The sequence below is a fragment of the Sinocyclocheilus anshuiensis genome, unplaced genomic scaffold, assembly GCF_001515605.1.
Source record: "Sinocyclocheilus anshuiensis isolate Anshui unplaced genomic scaffold, SAMN03320099.WGS_v1.1 scaffold553, whole genome shotgun sequence".
NCBI lineage: Eukaryota > Metazoa > Chordata > Actinopteri > Cypriniformes > Cyprinidae > Sinocyclocheilus > Sinocyclocheilus anshuiensis.
In genome coordinates this window covers 1,740,232-1,758,600 of record NW_015539821.1, presented here as the reverse complement: position 1 = coordinate 1,758,600, position 18,369 = coordinate 1,740,232, and the positions used below count along the sequence as shown (strand labels likewise).

General features: G+C 36.7%; 1 protein-coding gene across 3 annotated transcripts; it reads left to right on the top strand.

The window, feature by feature from the left end:
* The first annotated feature begins 382 nt into the window (after positions 1-382).
* On the top strand, positions 383-13,519 carry LOC107684067 (MBT domain-containing protein 1-like). Of its 3 annotated transcripts, XM_016480218.1 has the most exons (18): positions 383-543; positions 1,585-1,786; positions 2,664-2,724; positions 3,869-3,941; positions 4,032-4,146; positions 4,255-4,337; positions 4,413-4,530; positions 4,637-4,771; positions 4,945-5,033; positions 5,922-6,156; positions 6,279-6,334; positions 6,421-6,525; positions 6,967-7,114; positions 7,224-7,306; positions 7,404-7,638; positions 8,278-8,349; positions 8,839-9,006; positions 11,989-13,519. In XM_016480218.1, exons 1-18 carry the CDS (start codon positions 523-525, stop codon positions 12,105-12,107), a joined length of 2,118 nt encoding a protein of 705 aa, XP_016335704.1. In that variant the 5' UTR covers positions 383-522; the 3' UTR covers positions 12,108-13,519. The 3 variants fall into 3 exon arrangements, with proteins under 3 accessions (XP_016335704.1, XP_016335705.1, XP_016335706.1); XM_016480219.1 differs by lacking the exons at positions 3,869-3,941; positions 4,032-4,146; positions 4,255-4,337; positions 4,413-4,530; positions 4,637-4,771 and adding exons at positions 2,888-3,002; positions 3,111-3,193; positions 3,297-3,414; positions 3,521-3,655 and having other exon boundaries at positions 2,664-2,797; XM_016480220.1 differs by lacking the exons at positions 3,869-3,941; positions 4,032-4,146; positions 4,255-4,337; ... (1 more) ...; positions 4,637-4,771; positions 8,839-9,006 and adding exons at positions 2,888-3,002; positions 3,111-3,193; positions 3,297-3,414; positions 3,521-3,655 and having other exon boundaries at positions 2,664-2,797.
* The last annotated feature ends 4,850 nt before the right edge of the window (positions 13,520-18,369 follow it).

The window sequence follows — 18,369 nt, the reverse complement described above, 5'->3', positions numbered from 1 at the left end:
TTATTTTATTTATATACTAATTATTATTAAAAAAAAATTTTATAATAGGACTACAACAGCACATCTCACTCAACTATTCACTATCCTATTTGCTAAGCTGGCCACACATCCAAACATTTATCACCCCATCCATCATCTCATCCTGTCATTTTCTATTACCATGAAGTTATGACCGTAGACACGTTATATTTAATAGTTATAGTCAATAAATCTGCTATGGCACTACAAAGTCGGTATTTATTTGATCTGTAATTATTCACCAAAACATTTCCTCACTAAAACATTTCCTATTACCTTATATGGTGTAAAGGTGAAGAACAGGTGAACCGTGATTGGCTAATATCCATGTCAATCATTCTAGATCCACGCGCACGCGCACTTGAGCCATGACAATTGTTGATAATCAACTGGAGTTATTTTTTTCCTTTAGAGTAAAATAATTCCAAGCTAAGCCCTTTCCCCCAGGGGGGCTCTTGGACCATACCACAACGAACATAATATACCGACTTGCATGAAGGGCTAATGGAAAACCCAAGGGATATGGTAAGAAAGAATTTATTTGAGCCCGCTTCCTTGATTTAGCGCAGTTAGCGGCTAGCAGTGTTAGCCGTCCTCTTTGTTTTGGTTTTCAGAAATAGATCCTGCTCGTCACACAAACTACAACATTTACCTCATTCGTAATACTCTCTATGTTATGTAACCGCTTATTCAAACTAGCTGTCTCACTAAATGATGCAAATACAACTGATAATGTATGTGTTTTGTGTATGTGAAATATACCCGCAGGCCCATGTGTGTGTAAATGTTTGTGTTTGCGGTTGTGTCTCAAAACATAGTTAGTAGACAGTATTTATGGGGATCTTAAACGCGTTAAGCACGTTTTCTGAAAACGTTCTATGTAGAAAGCTCTCTAGGTTTTCAGGCACAGCATATATGTAAGTTTGTGTTGTGATATGACCTAAAAATCACTTTATGGTGGGTTATGGGGATATAAAATGTGTAGATTTTAGTAAAATGGTATTTTAGCAGGTGGTAATGGAAATGGCATGCGTTCAGATGGAGAAAAGGGTCTGAAGTTCATTCTGAAATCAGGTCACAGTGGTTTGGACAAATCCATGTCTGATCCACCAGTCTGGTGATTCAATGTTGAAAAATATAAATATGTAGAACCTGAAAATACAGCAGATGTCATTGGAAATATTAAATTAGATTCTTTTGCTTTGGCTGTCTCTTGTCTTGAAATGTGCTGTGGGGATATTGGGTGCTGATGATATTGACCCTTTTTATATGATATTTGCTTTTTTTTGTGACCCATGAGAACCTTCAATTTTATTCATGTGATATAGTCTGCTTCCTAATTCCCAGCTCATTAAAGCATTGATGAACTAATATAAAGATTATGGTTATCACTGACTGAAATATTTATCAGGCTGCTGTATTATGTCAAAGGTAATAATTTATTGAAGTATTAGTGGTATCTAAGTGAGCCTTAATCCTTGTCTTTCTTTGCTCTTCCATTAATTTGACGTTACTTCTTTCTTTTTTTAATTTCTCCACATTTTTCACTCCTCTCGTCATGCGTAGGCTGAGCACACTCCCCGCTCAGAGCGGAAGAGGAGAGATTCGTTCGGGATGTTTGACGGGTATGACAGCTGCAGTGAAGACAGCAGTAGCAGCTCCAGCTCAGAGGACAGTGAGGATGAAGTCCCCAGCATCCCCGCCAGCCTGCCAATCATCAAGAACAATGGCCAAGTGTACACCTATCCTGATGGAAAAGCAGGAATGGGTTCGTAATTTAATGTATAGTGGGGTCCAAAAGTCTGAGTACACAAAATGTTTTTTTTATTTTTAATTTAAACCTGGAAATAAACAGAAAGTATTATGATTTTTACTAAAATAATATCAGGTCAACTTTTTGCTCATTGAAATTTTATACATTGAATAAATTTTAATATAATTTCTAATGAAAAACAGTTTAATACCCTATTAATCTCCTACCTAACAAAAAAGTATCATTATGGTTTGCATTTCATCTAGGATAATTGTTCAATATAACGATGCACTGAAATAAAAATTCTGGGCTGAAGCTGAAAATTCAGGATGCACTTGGTCAGTTCATGTGCCACTTGAACTGAGGTGGCTACAGCAATCTGTTACGCCACATTAAAGAGACTCATTTATTGTTTGAATTTAATGTTTTTTTTTTTTATTATTAAATCAACAGAATTTGAAAGCAGAGACTGTTTCATACTAAAGCACAAATCTTATCGCAGTTATTGGATGGCAGGTGCACTACAAATAATATTTAATAAAGTTCACGCGTCAACAGAAAACAGCCTAGACGAAAAGATTGATCTTGAGATTTAGAAATACGTATCAGTATCGAGTAAGGAGAAATCAGTATTGTTAATCCTGCACTAGGGTCCACACAGATGTGTACCTGTTGTAGTTTAACCACATTGTGTGCACAAATATAGACTCCGAAACGTGCAATTAGGAAAAACGTGAATTAAACATCACCGTTTCGGACAATTATTTTAGCCCTCCAAAAATGGCCGGTTTCAGTTGGTTTGAGCTGAAAATTTTTGGTTGCCAAAATTTCAGTGAATTACTTGTTCAATAGTGTGAATATATGATTAATGATTGTGTTTTTTTTCATGCAGCAACCTGTGAGATGTGTGGTATGGTTGGTGTACGAGATGCTTTCTACTCTAAAACAAAGAGATTCTGCAGTGTATCCTGCTCTAGAAGCTATTCCTCCAATTCTAAAAAGGCCAGTATACTGGCAAGACTTCAGGTAACTACTCATGGACTTAAGAAGCACTCCTAATCAAAACACTACCTTTATTGTTGTTCAATGTATGTATTCTTCTTGTGTCCTATTAAGGGTAAACCACCTACGAAAAAGGCAAAAGTCTTACAGAAACAGCCATTAATGGCAAAGTTGGCAGCTTACGCACAGTATCAAGCAAATCAACAGAACCAAGCTAAATCAAAATCAGGTAAATATCCAGGTTTAAAGTGTCATTATGTAATTGTATTCCTAATTGATTAATAATCTGTTGTCACATCACTTAACCACAGCATCATTTGTTCTTTTGCTCATGTAGTGGTACCTGTTGAAGGTTTTGACTGGGGCCAGTACATTTGTAGCAATAATCTTGTTGGTGCACCAGTCAGCTGTTTCAAACATGTAAGTACAGGTAGAGGTTGACGGAACATAATTGTTTTTGTATTTAATATATTGACTTTTTTTTATTTGTATAAATACTGTTTGTTACTTGATCACTCTCCAGGTGCCCATGGGTATGTGCTGGGGTGACATAGCAGAGGGGGTGAGGGTGGAGGTCCTCAATTCTGACACAAACCTCTCCACAAAAGTTTACTGGGTAGCAGGGATTGTCAAACTGGCAGGTAATGTTGTAGTTTAATGACTGCCAAGGTTTTTTTCTGTTAAGAATCTTTCAAGTATTATAACTGAAAAAGGTATCATATATTATTTATTTTCATCATTTCTCAGGTTTTAAAGCTCTTCTGCACTATGAGGGTTTTGATAACGACTCAAGCAAAGACTTCTGGTGTAATCTGTGTATCCCAGAAATCCACCCTGTTGGATGGTGTGCCACTAGTGGAAAGCCACTGGTGCCTCCGAAATGTATGTGAAACATTAAGCCAATCAAAACTACGTAATTTGCTGATTTCTTTACTGTTAAAGTAGTGTGAAGTCGCCGTTGCTGCATAGAAGTAATTATACATTTTTATATATTTTTTAATATATAATTTTTATATATATATATATATATATATATATATAACTTGTTTTTATAGCCATCCACCATAAGTATGCTTTCTACTCTAAAACAAAGAGATTCTGCAGTGTATCCTGCTCTAGAAGCTATTCCTCCAATTCTAAAAAGGCCAGTATACTGGCAAGACTTCAGGTAACTACTCATGGACTTAAGAAGCACTCCTAATCAAAACACTACCTTTATTGTTGTTCAATGTATGTATTCTTCTTGTGTCCTATTAAGGGTAAACCACCTACGAAAAAGGCAAAAGTCTTACAGAAACAGCCATTAATGGCAAAGTTGGCAGCTTACGCACAGTATCAAGCAAATCAACAGAACCAAGCTAAATCAAAATCAGGTAAATATCCAGGTTTAAAGTGTCATTATGTAATTGTATTCCTAATTGATTAATAATCTGTTGTCACATCACTTAACCACAGCATCATTTGTTCTTTTGCTCATGTAGTGGTACCTGTTGAAGGTTTTGACTGGGGCCAGTACATTTGTAGCAATAATCTTGTTGGGGCACCAGTCAGCTGTTTCAAACATGTGAGTACAGGCAGAGATTGGCAGAACATTGTTTTTTGTTTAATATTTTGACTTTGTAACTTGATCACTCTTCAGGTGCCCATGGGTATGTGCTGGGGTGACATAGCAGAGGGGATGAGGGTGGAGGTCATCAATTCTGACACAAACCTCTCCACAAAAGTTTACTGGGTAGCAGGGATTGTCAAACTGGCAGGTAATGTTGTAGTTTAATGACTGCCAAGGTTTTTTTCTGTTAAGAATCTTTCAAGTATTATAACTGAAAAAGGTATCATATATTATTTATTTTCATCATTTCTCAGGTTTTAAAGCTCTTCTGCACTATGAGGGTTTTGATAACGACTCAAGCAAAGACTTCTGGTGTAATCTGTGTATCCCAGAAATCCACCCTGTTGGATGGTGTGCCACTAGTGGAAAGCCACTGGTGCCTCCGAAATGTATGTGAAACATTAAGCCAATCAAAACTACGTAATTTGCTGATTTCTTTACTGTTAAAGTAGTGTGAAGTCGCCGTTGCTGCATAGAAGTAATTATACATTTTTATATATTTTTTAATATATAATTTTTATATATATATATATATATATATATATATAACTTGTTTTTATAGCCATCCACCATAAGTATTCTAACTGGAAAGCGTTTCTTGTGAAACGACTCACTGGAGCCAAAACACTTCCACCAGATTTCGCCACAAAGGTAAGACACTATCCAAGCAGTGATCATGAAACCGTTTTCCACTAGAGAGATACTCTAGAAAAACCAGTAATGCAAGATCTTCCTGATATAAAGATCACAAATTGTTGTGGTGCAGGTGTCAGAATGCCTTATTATAACACAGGAAGCAGACATCAATGACCATGTTTACTTGCACGTCATTGCCTGTCACTGTGATAAAGTGCAATAAAAAAAATTGTGTAAACATTTTTGTTAATTTCTTTACATTTTTGTGTTTTTGTTTCTTGTATTTTTTTTCTGTTGTTTGACTTTTTGAAAGTAGCATGCAGTTACTTTTATTTGTATATAAAAGTATAATGAATTATATAATATTCGATTACAATTTCTTTGTTCAAAATAAATTAATACTTTGGTTAAGCAGGGACGCATTAAATTAATAAAAATTTACAGTAAACACATTTATAATTTTACAAAAGGTTTTTATTTCAAATAAATGTTTTTTTTTTGTATTGAATTTTTAAAAATGTATCTGTTTCTACAAAATATTAATCTACAAAAAAAGTGTCTACAAAAAATATGATGATTATGATAATAAAAATAATAATAATAAAAGTTTCTTGAGCACCAAATTAGCATATTGGAATGATTTCTGAAGGATCATGTGACACTGAAGACTAGTGAATCAGATTTGCATTCACAGGAATACATTTAATTTTTTTTAAATATAGTTTTAAATTGAAACAATATTCCACAATATTACTGTTTTTAATGTAATTTTGATCAATAAATGCAGCCTTGGTGAGCATAAGAAGCTTCTTTCAAAAACATAAAAAATGTTACAAACCCCAACCTTTCACAGTAATCTCCATCTGTGAGCAAAAAACTATTTGTTTAAATGTTTAACTAAAGGTTCAGGAAAACATGCAGTACCCGTTTAAGAAACTGATGCGTGTGGAAGTTGTGGATAAGACCCACCTGTGCCGAACCCGCGTGGCCCTGGTGGAACAGGTGATCGGCGGACGTTTGCGCCTGGTGTATGAGGAGAGCCAGGACGGCACCGATGACTTCTGGTGTCACATGTACAGCCCACTCATCCACTCCATTGGCTGGTCACGTAGCATTGGACACCGTTTCAAAAGATCTGGTCAGTGTGGGAGTCTGAATGGTTTTCGATTGACCTTTTCAAAGTTGATTCAACAAAAAATAACATTTGATGAAGTTGTTGTGGCTTATGGATCTAAATGTGTCTAATGTTGCCCTCTGTAGAGGTGACAAAGAAAATGGAGGGTCAGATGGATGCTCCGTCACAGTTGTTTCTTGAGGTATATTTGTAATTGTTTTTTTGGGTTTTTTTTTTTATTCGACTGTTTACAGTCACATTCATGTATGTCATCTTTTGAACCCACAGGTTAAGGATGTGGATCAGAGTGGGGAATGGTTTAAAGATGGAATGAAGTTGGAAGCAATAGACCCTCTAAATCTCTCTGCTATATGTGTTGCTACTGTAAGAAAGGTAAAATGCCATTTTGTCATTTTTCTCTGTTAGTCTTAAATGTTGATTTGGGAAAAAAAAAAAAATTCACAACACTACAGTAGTACAAATGCAAAGTAGAGATTTGTAATTCAGAAAAAAAAAATAGACTAGAAATTGTGAATTTATTTTAAATATTCAGTATAATCTTATATAAACATATGGGCATCTATACATACAATTTTCTTTATATAACTGTGCAGCACCTATCACCTAAAAATACATGTGAACACGTACCTATATTTAAAGATACCGAATATTGTAAATAATACAGAACAATTACCCATCCGCCCTTCCCACCCACCTCTCTCCATCTGCTTGATATGCACTGCATGGGGAAAACGGCTAAAACAAAATCAGTTATTGGTGAAATGGTCAGGAAGTAGGAAGTATTTTAACTTGGAATTGATTATCTTCTCTCAGGTGTTGGCAGACGGGTACCTAATGATCGGGATTGATGGTTCTGAGGCTGCTGATGGGTCAGACTGGTTCTGCTACCACTCAACCTCTCCCTCCATCTTCCCAGTCGGCTTCTGTGAAATCAACAACATTGAGCTCACACCCCCAAGAGGTGCTTTTCCTCTCTTTCTGCAGTGTGATCTGATCTGACTGCATCACTGAATGAAATTTGGCAATGAAATTTGGAAATTTTTGCTAATGAATCTGAAACTGCTCCACAGGGTACACCAAACTCCCTTTCAAATGGTTTGACTACCTCAAAGAAATGGGTTCAATTGCAGCCCCTGTGAAGCTCTTTAACAAAGTAAGTTTTCAAGTTTTTTTTTAATTTATTTGAGAAATAATGCATTGTGTTTTGTCTTCATTTACACACTGGGATGAATGTCTTCTCTTGCTTTCAGGAAGTACCGAATCACGGCTTCCGTATAGGTATGAAGGTTGAGGCAGTGGACCTGATGGAGCCACGTCTGGTGTGTGTCGCCACAGTGACCAGGATCGTCCACAGACTCCTGCGCATTCATTTTGATGGCTGGGAGGATGAGTATGATCAGTGGGTGGACTGTGAGTCTCCAGATCTCTACCCCGTAGGCTGGTGCCAACTGACTGGCTATCAGCTGCAGCCGCCTGCCACACAGAGTGAGTGAACAGTCCAAAAGATTCTGATTCTAGAAGGTTCAAATTGTTTCATAGCAAGACTGTTTATTCTCACATTGATAGTCTTCTACACTTTTTTTAATTCTTATTCTTTTGTTTTTTAATTTAGTTTTTCACAACTATTTTCTACTCTCTGTCTGACCCTTCGACTTAAACAGTTTGATACCGTAAATGTAAATTTAAATCTATATGTAAATGACTTCTATGATGGACTGACCTCTGTATACCAGCAAAGACAATGTCAGAGTTACTGAATACTGAGAAAACACTGACATGTAAACTTAGGCCATAATTTCTTGTCTTTTTGACAGATCCAATCAATCAAGTGTCCTTTAACAGAGCACATAAAGGATAGCATGCGTCCCATGACTTATGTACTGTGCAAAGTGTAAATAAGAATAGGCTAATAATTTTGATTATAATGTATTATTTAATATTGGTTGTACAATGCGGAATAATAACACTATAATAACATCTTTTTTAATGCTTATCTTTTGTGCATAATTTTTAACTCCGAGCAAATAAAAATCCTGCTGTCCTTTTTATTGTAAACTACAATGTGTTTGAATGGTGTTTAATGATTGGCTGCATAGAATAACAGCCTGTCTGTTTCGTCCTCAGCCACAAGAGAAGCACCACCAAATGTCTCCAAACAGAAAAAGAAGACTGCACAGTATAAAGGACAAAAGAAAAGTGAGTCCAATCATCTTCCAAATCATCTTCTCTCTCCTCTCACCGAACACTGATTTTGGGTGCAAAATTGGTCCAGGAGCCGTTTCTTCTGGGTTTCCCTCAGCTTTAGGTCTGGTCTGGTTCTGCTTGATCGTCGGTAGCAGTTGTCACGATTCAGTGGGGTCACGGATAATTACAGAAAAACTGTAGCCATCATCCTCATCCCCGGGTGAGAAAGAAGTGGCACCCTCCCTCGGGGTGACAGAATCTGAGCAAATGTTTGGTAGGGGTCAGATTTTAAGTCATCATGTTGGGTTCCACATTGCCTTTTCTCAGGGCTTCAGTTTCTCAACACAATCACCCTTCTGACATGTAGAAATCAAATTAAGGTTCAGATCTGAGTTGAAATTTGGGCTCAGCCGGAGGATGGCCTGCAGTGTTATGGAGTGGAGCTCGATAGCCTGCGTAATCTCAGTAACTTCGGTAACCTCAGTCTGGCTTGGTGTTTAGAGAGGAAGATTCCAGTTGGGAGGAGGCCGATCGGTTTGGGTGGGCCTCTGAGGAGGAGGAGCTTCTCGGGCGATGAAGAGCAGACTCTGCCCCATTACCTGTCCCACTTCTCTGGGTCCGGGCGACCTCCCACCTCAGGTGTAAAGCATGATCGCTCTCTCAACTCAGGTAACTCAATTCTCCATCACTCAGGGAGAGGGCGCCACAGAGCTCATTTCTGTAGAACTTTTCAGGTCGGCCAGCGTGATGAGTTGCACGTCATCAGGTGTCTGAGTCATTTGTGCCGCATACACCATTAACGACCGTTGCATGATAAAAAAGGATAGTTTTATGTTTGACTCAGAAGAATTGTGTGCACGGTCAGTTTCATCCCACACCTGACCTTTTTATTCACTTTCTGTGGTGTGAATTAATAGTATTTGGATGTTAAAGGAATGGGTCACCAAAAATACTGTCAATTCTGTCACTTGCCCTCATGATCTTTAAAACCTGTATGACTTTCTTTAAAACCTGTATGACTTTCTTTGGAACACAAAAAGAGAATTTTTTAGCCATTTTTTTCTTCATTTAACAATAAAATGGTACTGGTTCTGTCAAGCTCTAAAATGACCATTTAAAAAAAAAAAAAAAGCTGTTTATATATTTGTTACACAAGCAAAACATGTACAGTGACCAACAAGCATTATTTCTTCAATAAAACAAGGACATTCTTATTAATATGGTTACAGTTTTTTTACCAGGTATGTGCTCCAACACTGCAGGTTATTTACTATTCAATAAAAGTCTAATTGTATGGGTTTTCTGTTTGATGTATTCTGTCCAAAGTAAAAATTCAAATTAAAAATAAAAATTCTTCAATATGAAAGAAAATCAAACAAACAAAAAAAGACCTTCCATAACACATATTATATATTATAGAATAGAACCCATTCTTCAGCTGTAGGTGGCTCTGGCCATTTTTTATATTCCAAGCCATATGGGATGACATGAGAGTGAGTAAATGACAATTTTCATTTTTGAGTGAACTGTCCTTTTAAATATTACAGGTAAGTTCATTCTACTGAAGTATCGCTGCCTGGTTGATTTCATTATGTGAATGCTACAATATGCTTAAATTTGAAAGCGTAAAAATGGAAAAGGTTGGTTTCTGTTGGCCATTGCAAATGTTTATTTTGTTTTGAGATTTTTATTTTTAAGTGGAGTGATACTTCTCCTTTCCACCCACACTTTTGTAGATCTGAGTGTAAAATGTTAGTCCTCAGGTGTTCTCACAGCCAATTTTTCCATTTACTGTTGCATTTAGTTGTCCTCTTTTACCAGTGTGTTTAATTGTATGGATTGGTATTCTTGTCTCTCGTTTTTGTTTTCCAGAGGCCTCGCTGCAGTTAAAAGAAGAGACTCCTGAGATGGACGAGCTTGATCGTCGGTAGCAGTTGTCACGATTCAGTGGGGTCACGGATAATTACAGAAAAACTGTAGCCATCATCCTCATCCCCGGGTGAGAAAGAAGTGGCACCCTCCCTCGGGGTGACAGAATCTGAGCAAATGTTTGGTAGGGGTCAGATTTTAAGTCATCATGTTGGGTTCCACATTGCCTTTTCTCAGGGCTTCAGTTTCTCAACACAATCACCCTTCTGACATGTAGAAATCAAATTAAGGTTCAGATCTGAGTTGAAATTTGGGCTCAGCCGGAGGATGGCCTGCAGTGTTATGGAGTGGAGCTCGATAGCCTGCGTAATCTCAGTAACTTCGGTAACCTCAGTCTGGCTTGGTGTTTAGAGAGGAAGATTCCAGTTGGGAGGAGGCCGATCGGTTTGGGTGGGCCTCTGAGGAGGAGGAGCTTCTCGGGCGATGAAGAGCAGACTCTGCCCCATTACCTGTCCCACTTCTCTGGGTCCGGGCGACCTCCCACCTCAGGTGTAAAGCATGATCGCTCTCTCAACTCAGGTAACTCAATTCTCCATCACTCAGGGAGAGGGCGCCACAGAGCTCATTTCTGTAGAACTTTTCAGGTCGGCCAGCGTGATGAGTTGCACGTCATCAGGTGTCTGAGTCATTTGTGCCGCATACACCATTAACGACCGTTGCATGATAAAAAAGGATAGTTTTATGTTTGACTCAGAAGAATTGTGTGCACGGTCAGTTTCATCCCACACCTGACCTTTTTATTCACTTTCTGTGGTGTGAATTAATAGTATTTGGATGTTAAAGGAATGGGTCACCAAAAATACTGTCAATTCTGTCACTTGCCCTCATGATCTTTAAAACCTGTATGACTTTCTTTAAAACCTGTATGACTTTCTTTGGAACACAAAAAGAGAATTTTTTAGCCATTTTTTTCTTCATTTAACAATAAAATGGTACTGGTTCTGTCAAGCTCTAAAATGACCATTTAAAAAAAAAAAAAAAGCTGTTTATATATTTGTTACACAAGCAAAACATGTACAGTGACCAACAAGCATTATTTCTTCAATAAAACAAGGACATTCTTATTAATATGGTTACAGTTTTTTTACCAGGTATGTGCTCCAACACTGCAGGTTATTTACTATTCAATAAAAGTCTAATTGTATGGGTTTTCTGTTTGATGTATTCTGTCCAAAGTAAAAATTCAAATTAAAAATAAAAATTCTTCAATATGAAAGAAAATCAAACAAACAAAAAAAGACCTTCCATAACACATATTATATATTATAGAATAGAACCCATTCTTCAGCTGTAGGTGGCTCTGGCCATTTTTTATATTCCAAGCCATATGGGATGACATGAGAGTGAGTAAATGACAATTTTCATTTTTGAGTGAACTGTCCTTTTAAATATTACAGGTAAGTTCATTCTACTGAAGTATCGCTGCCTGGTTGATTTCATTATGTGAATGCTACAATATGCTTAAATTTGAAAGCGTAAAAATGGAAAAGGTTGGTTTCTGTTGGCCATTGCAAATGTTTATTTTGTTTTGAGATTTTTATTTTTAAGTGGAGTGATACTTCTCCTTTCCACCCACACTTTTGTAGATCTGAGTGTAAAATGTTAGTCCTCAGGTGTTCTCACAGCCAATTTTTCCATTTACTGTTGCATTTAGTTGTCCTCTTTTACCAGTGTGTTTAATTTTATGGATTGGTATTCTTGTCTCTCGTTTTTGTGTTCCAGAGGCCTCGCTGCAGTTGAAAGAAGAGACTCCTGAGATGGACGAGTTCACCTTCTCGCAGGGCATCTCAGACCAGGAGAGCAACGGCTCAGGCAGTTACTACATCAGACAGGAGCCCTGAGCAGCATCAGCCATCACGGAGCCTCACCTCACTGCCAACAGCACTGGAAAAATCCCACTCGGAGCGATGCACACGAGGCCTGGGAGAAGACACAGTGACTTCCCCCTCACACCAGGTCTCTCTCTTTTCATTTTATTGTTCCTTTTCAGGTTTGAAAAGCTTGAAGAATGGACTTCTCAGTCATTGATCCGAGAGAGAAGGGTGTGTATAAGAGGGGATTTTGTTTGAAATGGGGATACTGTTTTTTGTCCTGACTTTTCGCCCGATGGACTTTTTCTCCTCAGTGTTCATTGTACTTGAAGTTTTCTTCGCTTTTTCTGTCTTTATTTCCCCATTTGGTGAGGGAAAAAAACCCCCAACTTTTTGGGGGGGTAAGATTTCAGTACCTTGTGTGTTTCTTGCGCTGTTTAATTTGTTTTGGATGGGTGTGCATTTGGTAAGAGTAGTAGAAATCTATATTAAGACAGTATATTCATACATGTATGATATTCATATTAAACACACACATATATAAATATTTAAACGTATAAATATAGTAGTGGAATGAGGGATGATGGTATTGAAATCAAACCTTACTGGTATGAAGAGTAGACTAATGGAAAACACTCACAATTTGCACTACAGGGATACAAATATATGTATTGGCCTGTAAAATGATAGTAAAACCTGCAGCTTCATTGTATAATGTGATTAGCAAACATAATTATAGAAGTGGGATGTGCTCAAGTCACAGTGAATATTGTGATATGCAAAAAAAAATATATATTGTTTGACATTTTACACCAATGTTTATGCGTTTGATTTCGTTCTAAAGAGCCATTTTTATACGGGCGGTCAAAGTATTTTGTGAGCCGGAATAAAACGTAAGCAATCACTGCTACCTGAACACTACCTTCCTGTCATCTTTGATGTTGACCGCACAGCAGAGGATTGTTCTGGTAAACTTTCTAGTAGTATTGCGAGTCTCTGAACAATACAGCGCCAGCTTGTTTGTTTACAAGCCTCCTTGTTCGTGCATCAGCGAGGAATCCCATCCCATGCATTTTCCTTTACTCGCAGCATTCATTCCAGAATAAAACCATTTTTACTACCTCTAAAAGAAAACATGATTTTAAAATACACAGGTTGAGGATTCATGTGGTTCCTCAGCCTCGCTAAGGTTGCAATAGGTAGTTTTCATGCTCCATTTGAAAGGGCATATTCATTATATTTTATGCATATGGAAATATCCACACTTGGACACATGGCTTATTTCACTTTAAAAGTCTACACATCATTTATATTTGTATCATAGCATGTTATCGACAGAGTTCTTGAAATGGAAAAGAATGTTATGCAATAATAATGTCTGTTGTTTTATGATGTCTTACTCTGAAAACAAAAATCATACAGCTCATACGTATATAGACTTAGATGCATTCTATAGACTTAAAACAAAATATTCTTACAATATATTGCAAAACTGTGACAATTTTCTAAGAGCTAGACTTGAGCTTTCCCTGTTATAGATCATTCTGAGTGTAAATAACCTTTATAACATCATATAGAATCAACCAATTTACATTTGCATAGTGGTTTATCTTAGTATAATTAGAAGCTCTATTCAGTACCAGTAAGGTTGTTGGTGAACTCTCAGGAAACGTATCTCATTGACTTCTGCTTTATTTGAAGGGTCGTGGCTAAGTGCTTCTAAGATCATCCAGTTCTACTTACGATACCGCCGTTTTGTTTGTTTCCAATATTTGAAGCTCCTGACAAATGTGATCATGTCTTTGTTTTCCTTCTTTTCCTCTGGTTCAACTTTGCTTGCATTCATCAAATGCTGATTACATTTTGTAAATGGTCACCCACGTGTTGTAGTTAGATCCATGTTAAATTATGGTTTGTTGTATAAAGATCCAATGTATTTTTTTAACAAGTGGTGGTGTTTTTCTTCTCTCTCTTTTGTAATTTACTTTTTCCTTCATGGGTTTTAACAGATGTTTGTACTGAATCATTATGAATTGGTTTATTTTTTATTTTTAAAGTAATTTTTGGGTTTCTTCAGTAACTGTTGTGCTGTATGCATGTGTAGTTTTCCAAATGTAAGGCACTGTTGTGTATTTAATTTGTAAACGTCATACTGGGACTTTATGGCTACATTTGACATCAGCAACCAGATCAATATCGTCATGTTCATACTTCTTTCAGTGCTTATTCTTTATGCAAATGTTGCATTATTTTCAATGCCAGATTTTTTTTTTTCCTCAAACCCATAGCATCAGGATTTAGGTACACACTGGTTATGATCATGCTTGTCAACTAAATTTGTTTTACATTTTTTTATTATAATAAGACCAAAATCTCAATAATTTGCAATTAAAATATGACTGTTGAGGCAAATTTAGCTGCTACCCTCAAATGAATTTAAGCCCTAACGCACAACCTCACCTTTAAGTAAACACTCTTGTCAGCAGAATTGATGCCTTATCCTCGGTTATGTTTTTTCTCTACATAAGTAAAGTTATCGAGTCAAACATAGAGAAGTGAAATACATAATATAAAGAAAAATATGTTGTCCAGTAGAGTGATTATCAGTGCATGCAGCAATGTGAGAATCTTATGAAGGCCAGTGTTGTTCTGGTCTCGATACTAACACGGGTTTTTGTGATGTTCCCTCTGTCCTCAGTAATCACATCACGGTGCTATATATATATATTTGATAACTCGTTCATTAGGTCTATTAAAAGAATTAAGTCTGTAATTATAAGTTGGAGAGCTGGTGATTATAACTTCAGATCAGTATTTTGGATACAAGTAGCCGAAATCATTTGTTATAACGATGAAAAAATAAGGAACTAACATTGACCCTCATAGTACATAGAGGTGAGGGTGGTGGGTTTGTAACTTTTTTGATAGAGTGTATCTGGTCTTTGCTTTATTTCTGATGATGATGATGCGTGCTGTGATATGGGGTTTGATAGCGTATATGTATATAGTTCAACTGTGGGGGAAGCTTTTGTTGGTTGAATTTTGTTAATTTGTTTACAAGCATTTCAAACTGTTTCCGCATGGCTGTGAAAATGTATCTGTTGAATTTGAGAAAAAAAAAAGAAATTTTTACACTGAATTAAAAAGAATACTAAACGTTTATCTGTATAAGTTGTTTTCCCTTCTTGGTACTTAAAGGCATAGTTATTTTTTTATCTTTGTCATCAAAAATAAGGACAAAAATGCAAATGACAAACAACAGGAAAAATACAATATAAAGATAAAAATTAAATAAACTGCTTTTAATTTTTTTTTCAGGTACAGACTATTTAACAGTAGCATTCACGTAAGAAATACTACAGAAATTGAATAACCAAATGTTAAAATAAAACACTGAATAGTCTTCTCTGTATGAATTAAATATGCAAGCTACTAAAGTTATTCAGTCAAGAGTGAGTGATTTTCTAATTTTCTGTTCTTGTTTGATTAACATTAGTGACATGGAGAGCAGCAGGTTTATTAGGCTGCTGTAACTTTAAGACCTAATGCACAGATCCAACATGCCAAATACTTTGAACAGACGCAACTCAGGAAATACAACTCTTATTAAAACGCTGTCAAGGAATAGTATCGTTTTTAACAGCAGGGTATTACAATGCTTTTCTGGCATCGCTATATATTGTGCAACACGTGTATAAATATAGTCATAACAGACTGGCCATTTTTTTAAATGTTCATCGTTTTTGGTGTAGAACAAAGAGACATGGTTCTTTAACAGTTATTTAAAGCAGGTCCATTTCAGTACTTTACAAATTTACCAACTAAAGTCATATGGAGTGAAGCGAGCATTTGCTGTGGATATAAAAATAAAAAGTAAACGTACACTTAAACATCCAGCACTCACTCCCACTATTACCATGTGCTGTATAAAAAGCACAGCACATCCACTAAACAAGCACTTTAAATAAAACCTTTAATTAGAAGGTTTATCAGCCAACAGCGTCAATTCAGTCAAACGCGTTCATTTCAGTGGTTAATGGGTCCCAAACCATGAACAGCTCACATTTAGGCTGCAGTTTCTACACTTCATGTTATGAACTGATCATAACCACACAGGCCTCGCTGCAGTTGAAAGAAGAGACTCCTGAGATGGACGAGTTCACCTTCTCGCAGGGCATCTCAGACCAGGAGAGCAACGGCTCAGGCAGTTACTACATCAGACAGGAGCCCTGAGCAGCATCAGCCATCACGGAGCCTCACCTCACTGCCAACAGCACTGGAAAAATCCCACTCGGAGCGATGCACACGAGGCCTGGGAGAAGACACAGTGACTTCCCCCTCACACCAGGTCTCTCTCTTTTCATTTTATTGTTCCTTTTCAGGTTTGAAAAGCTTGAAGAATGGACTTCTCAGTCATTGATCCGAGAGAGAAGGGTGTGTATAAGAGGGGATTTTGTTTGAAATGGGGATACTGTTTTTTGTCCTGACTTTTCGCCCGATGGACTTTTTCTCCTCAGTGTTCATTGTACTTGAAGTTTTCTTCGCTTTTTCTGTCTTTATTTCCCCATTTGGTGAGGGAAAAAAACCCCCAACTTTTTGGGGGGGTAAGATTTCAGTACCTTGTGTGTTTCTCGTGCCGTTTCATTTGTTCTGGATGGGTGTGCATTTGGTAAGAGTAGTAAAAATCTATATCGAGACAGTATATTCATATATGTATGACATTCATATTAAACACACACATATATAAATATTTAAACGTATAAATATAGTAGTGGAATGAGGGATGATGGTATTGAAATCAAACCTTACTGGTATGAAGAGTAGACTAATGGAAAACACTCACAATTTGCACTACAGGGATACAAATATATGTATTGGCCTGTAAAATGATAGTAAAACCTGCAGCTTCATTGTATAATGTGATTAGCAAACATAATTATAGAAGTGGGATGTGCTCAAGTCACAGTGAATATTGTGATATGCAAAAAAAAATATATATTGTTTGACATTTTACACCAATGTTTATGCGTTTGATTTCGTTCTAAAGAGCCATTTTTATACGGGCGGTCAAAGTATTTTGTGAGCCGGAATAAAACGTAAGCAATCACTGCTACCTGAACAGTACCTTCCTGTCATCTTTGATGTTGACGGCACAGCAGAGGATTCTTCTGGTAAACTTTCTAGTAGTATTGCGAGTCTCTGAACAATACAGCGCCAGCTTGTTTGTTTACAAGCCTCCTTGTTCGTGCATCAGCGAGGAATCCCATCCCATGCATTTTCCTTTACTCGCAGCATTCATTCCAGAATAAAACCATTTTTACTACCTCTAAAAGAAAACATGATTTTAAAATACACAGGTTGAGGATTCATGTGGTTCCTCAGCCTCGCTAAGGTTGCAATAGGTAGTTTTCATGCTCCATTTGAAAGGGCATATTCATTATATTTTATGCATATGGAAATATCCACACTTGGACACATGGCTTATTTCACTTTAAAAGTCTACACATCATTTATATTTGTATCATAGCATGTTATCGACAGAGTTCTTGAAATGGAAAAGAATGTTATGCAATAATAATGTCTGTTGTTTTATGATGTCTTACTCTGAAAACAAAAATCATACAGCTCATACGTATATAGACTTAGATGCATTCTATAGACTTAAAACAAAATATTCTTACAATATATTGCAAAACTGTGACAATTTTCTAAGAGCTAGACTTGAGCTTTCCCTGTTATAGATCATTCTGAGTGTAAATAACCTTTATAACATCATATAGAATCAACCAATTTACATTTGCATAGTGGTTTATCTTAGTATAATTAGAAGCTCTATTCAGTACCAGTAAGGTTGTTGGTGAACTCTCAGGAAACGTATCTCATTGACTTCTGCTTTATTTGAAGGGTCGTGGCTAAGTGCTTCTAAGATCATCCAGTTCTACTTACGATACCGCCGTTTTGTTTGTTTCCAATATTTGAAGCTCCTGACAAATGTGATCATGTCTTTGTTTTCCTTCTTTTCCTCTGGTTCAACTTTGCTTGCATTCATCAAATGCTGATTACATTTTGTAAATGGTCACCCACGTGTTGTAGTTAGATCCATGTTAAATTATGGTTTGTTGTATAAAGATCCAATGTATTTTTTTAACAAGTGGTGGTGTTTTTCTTCTCTCTCTTTTGTAATTTACTTTTTCCTTCATGGGTTTTAACAGATGTTTGTACTGAATCATTATGAATTGGTTTATTTTTTATTTTTAAAGTAATTTTTGGGTTTCTTCAGTAACTGTTGTGC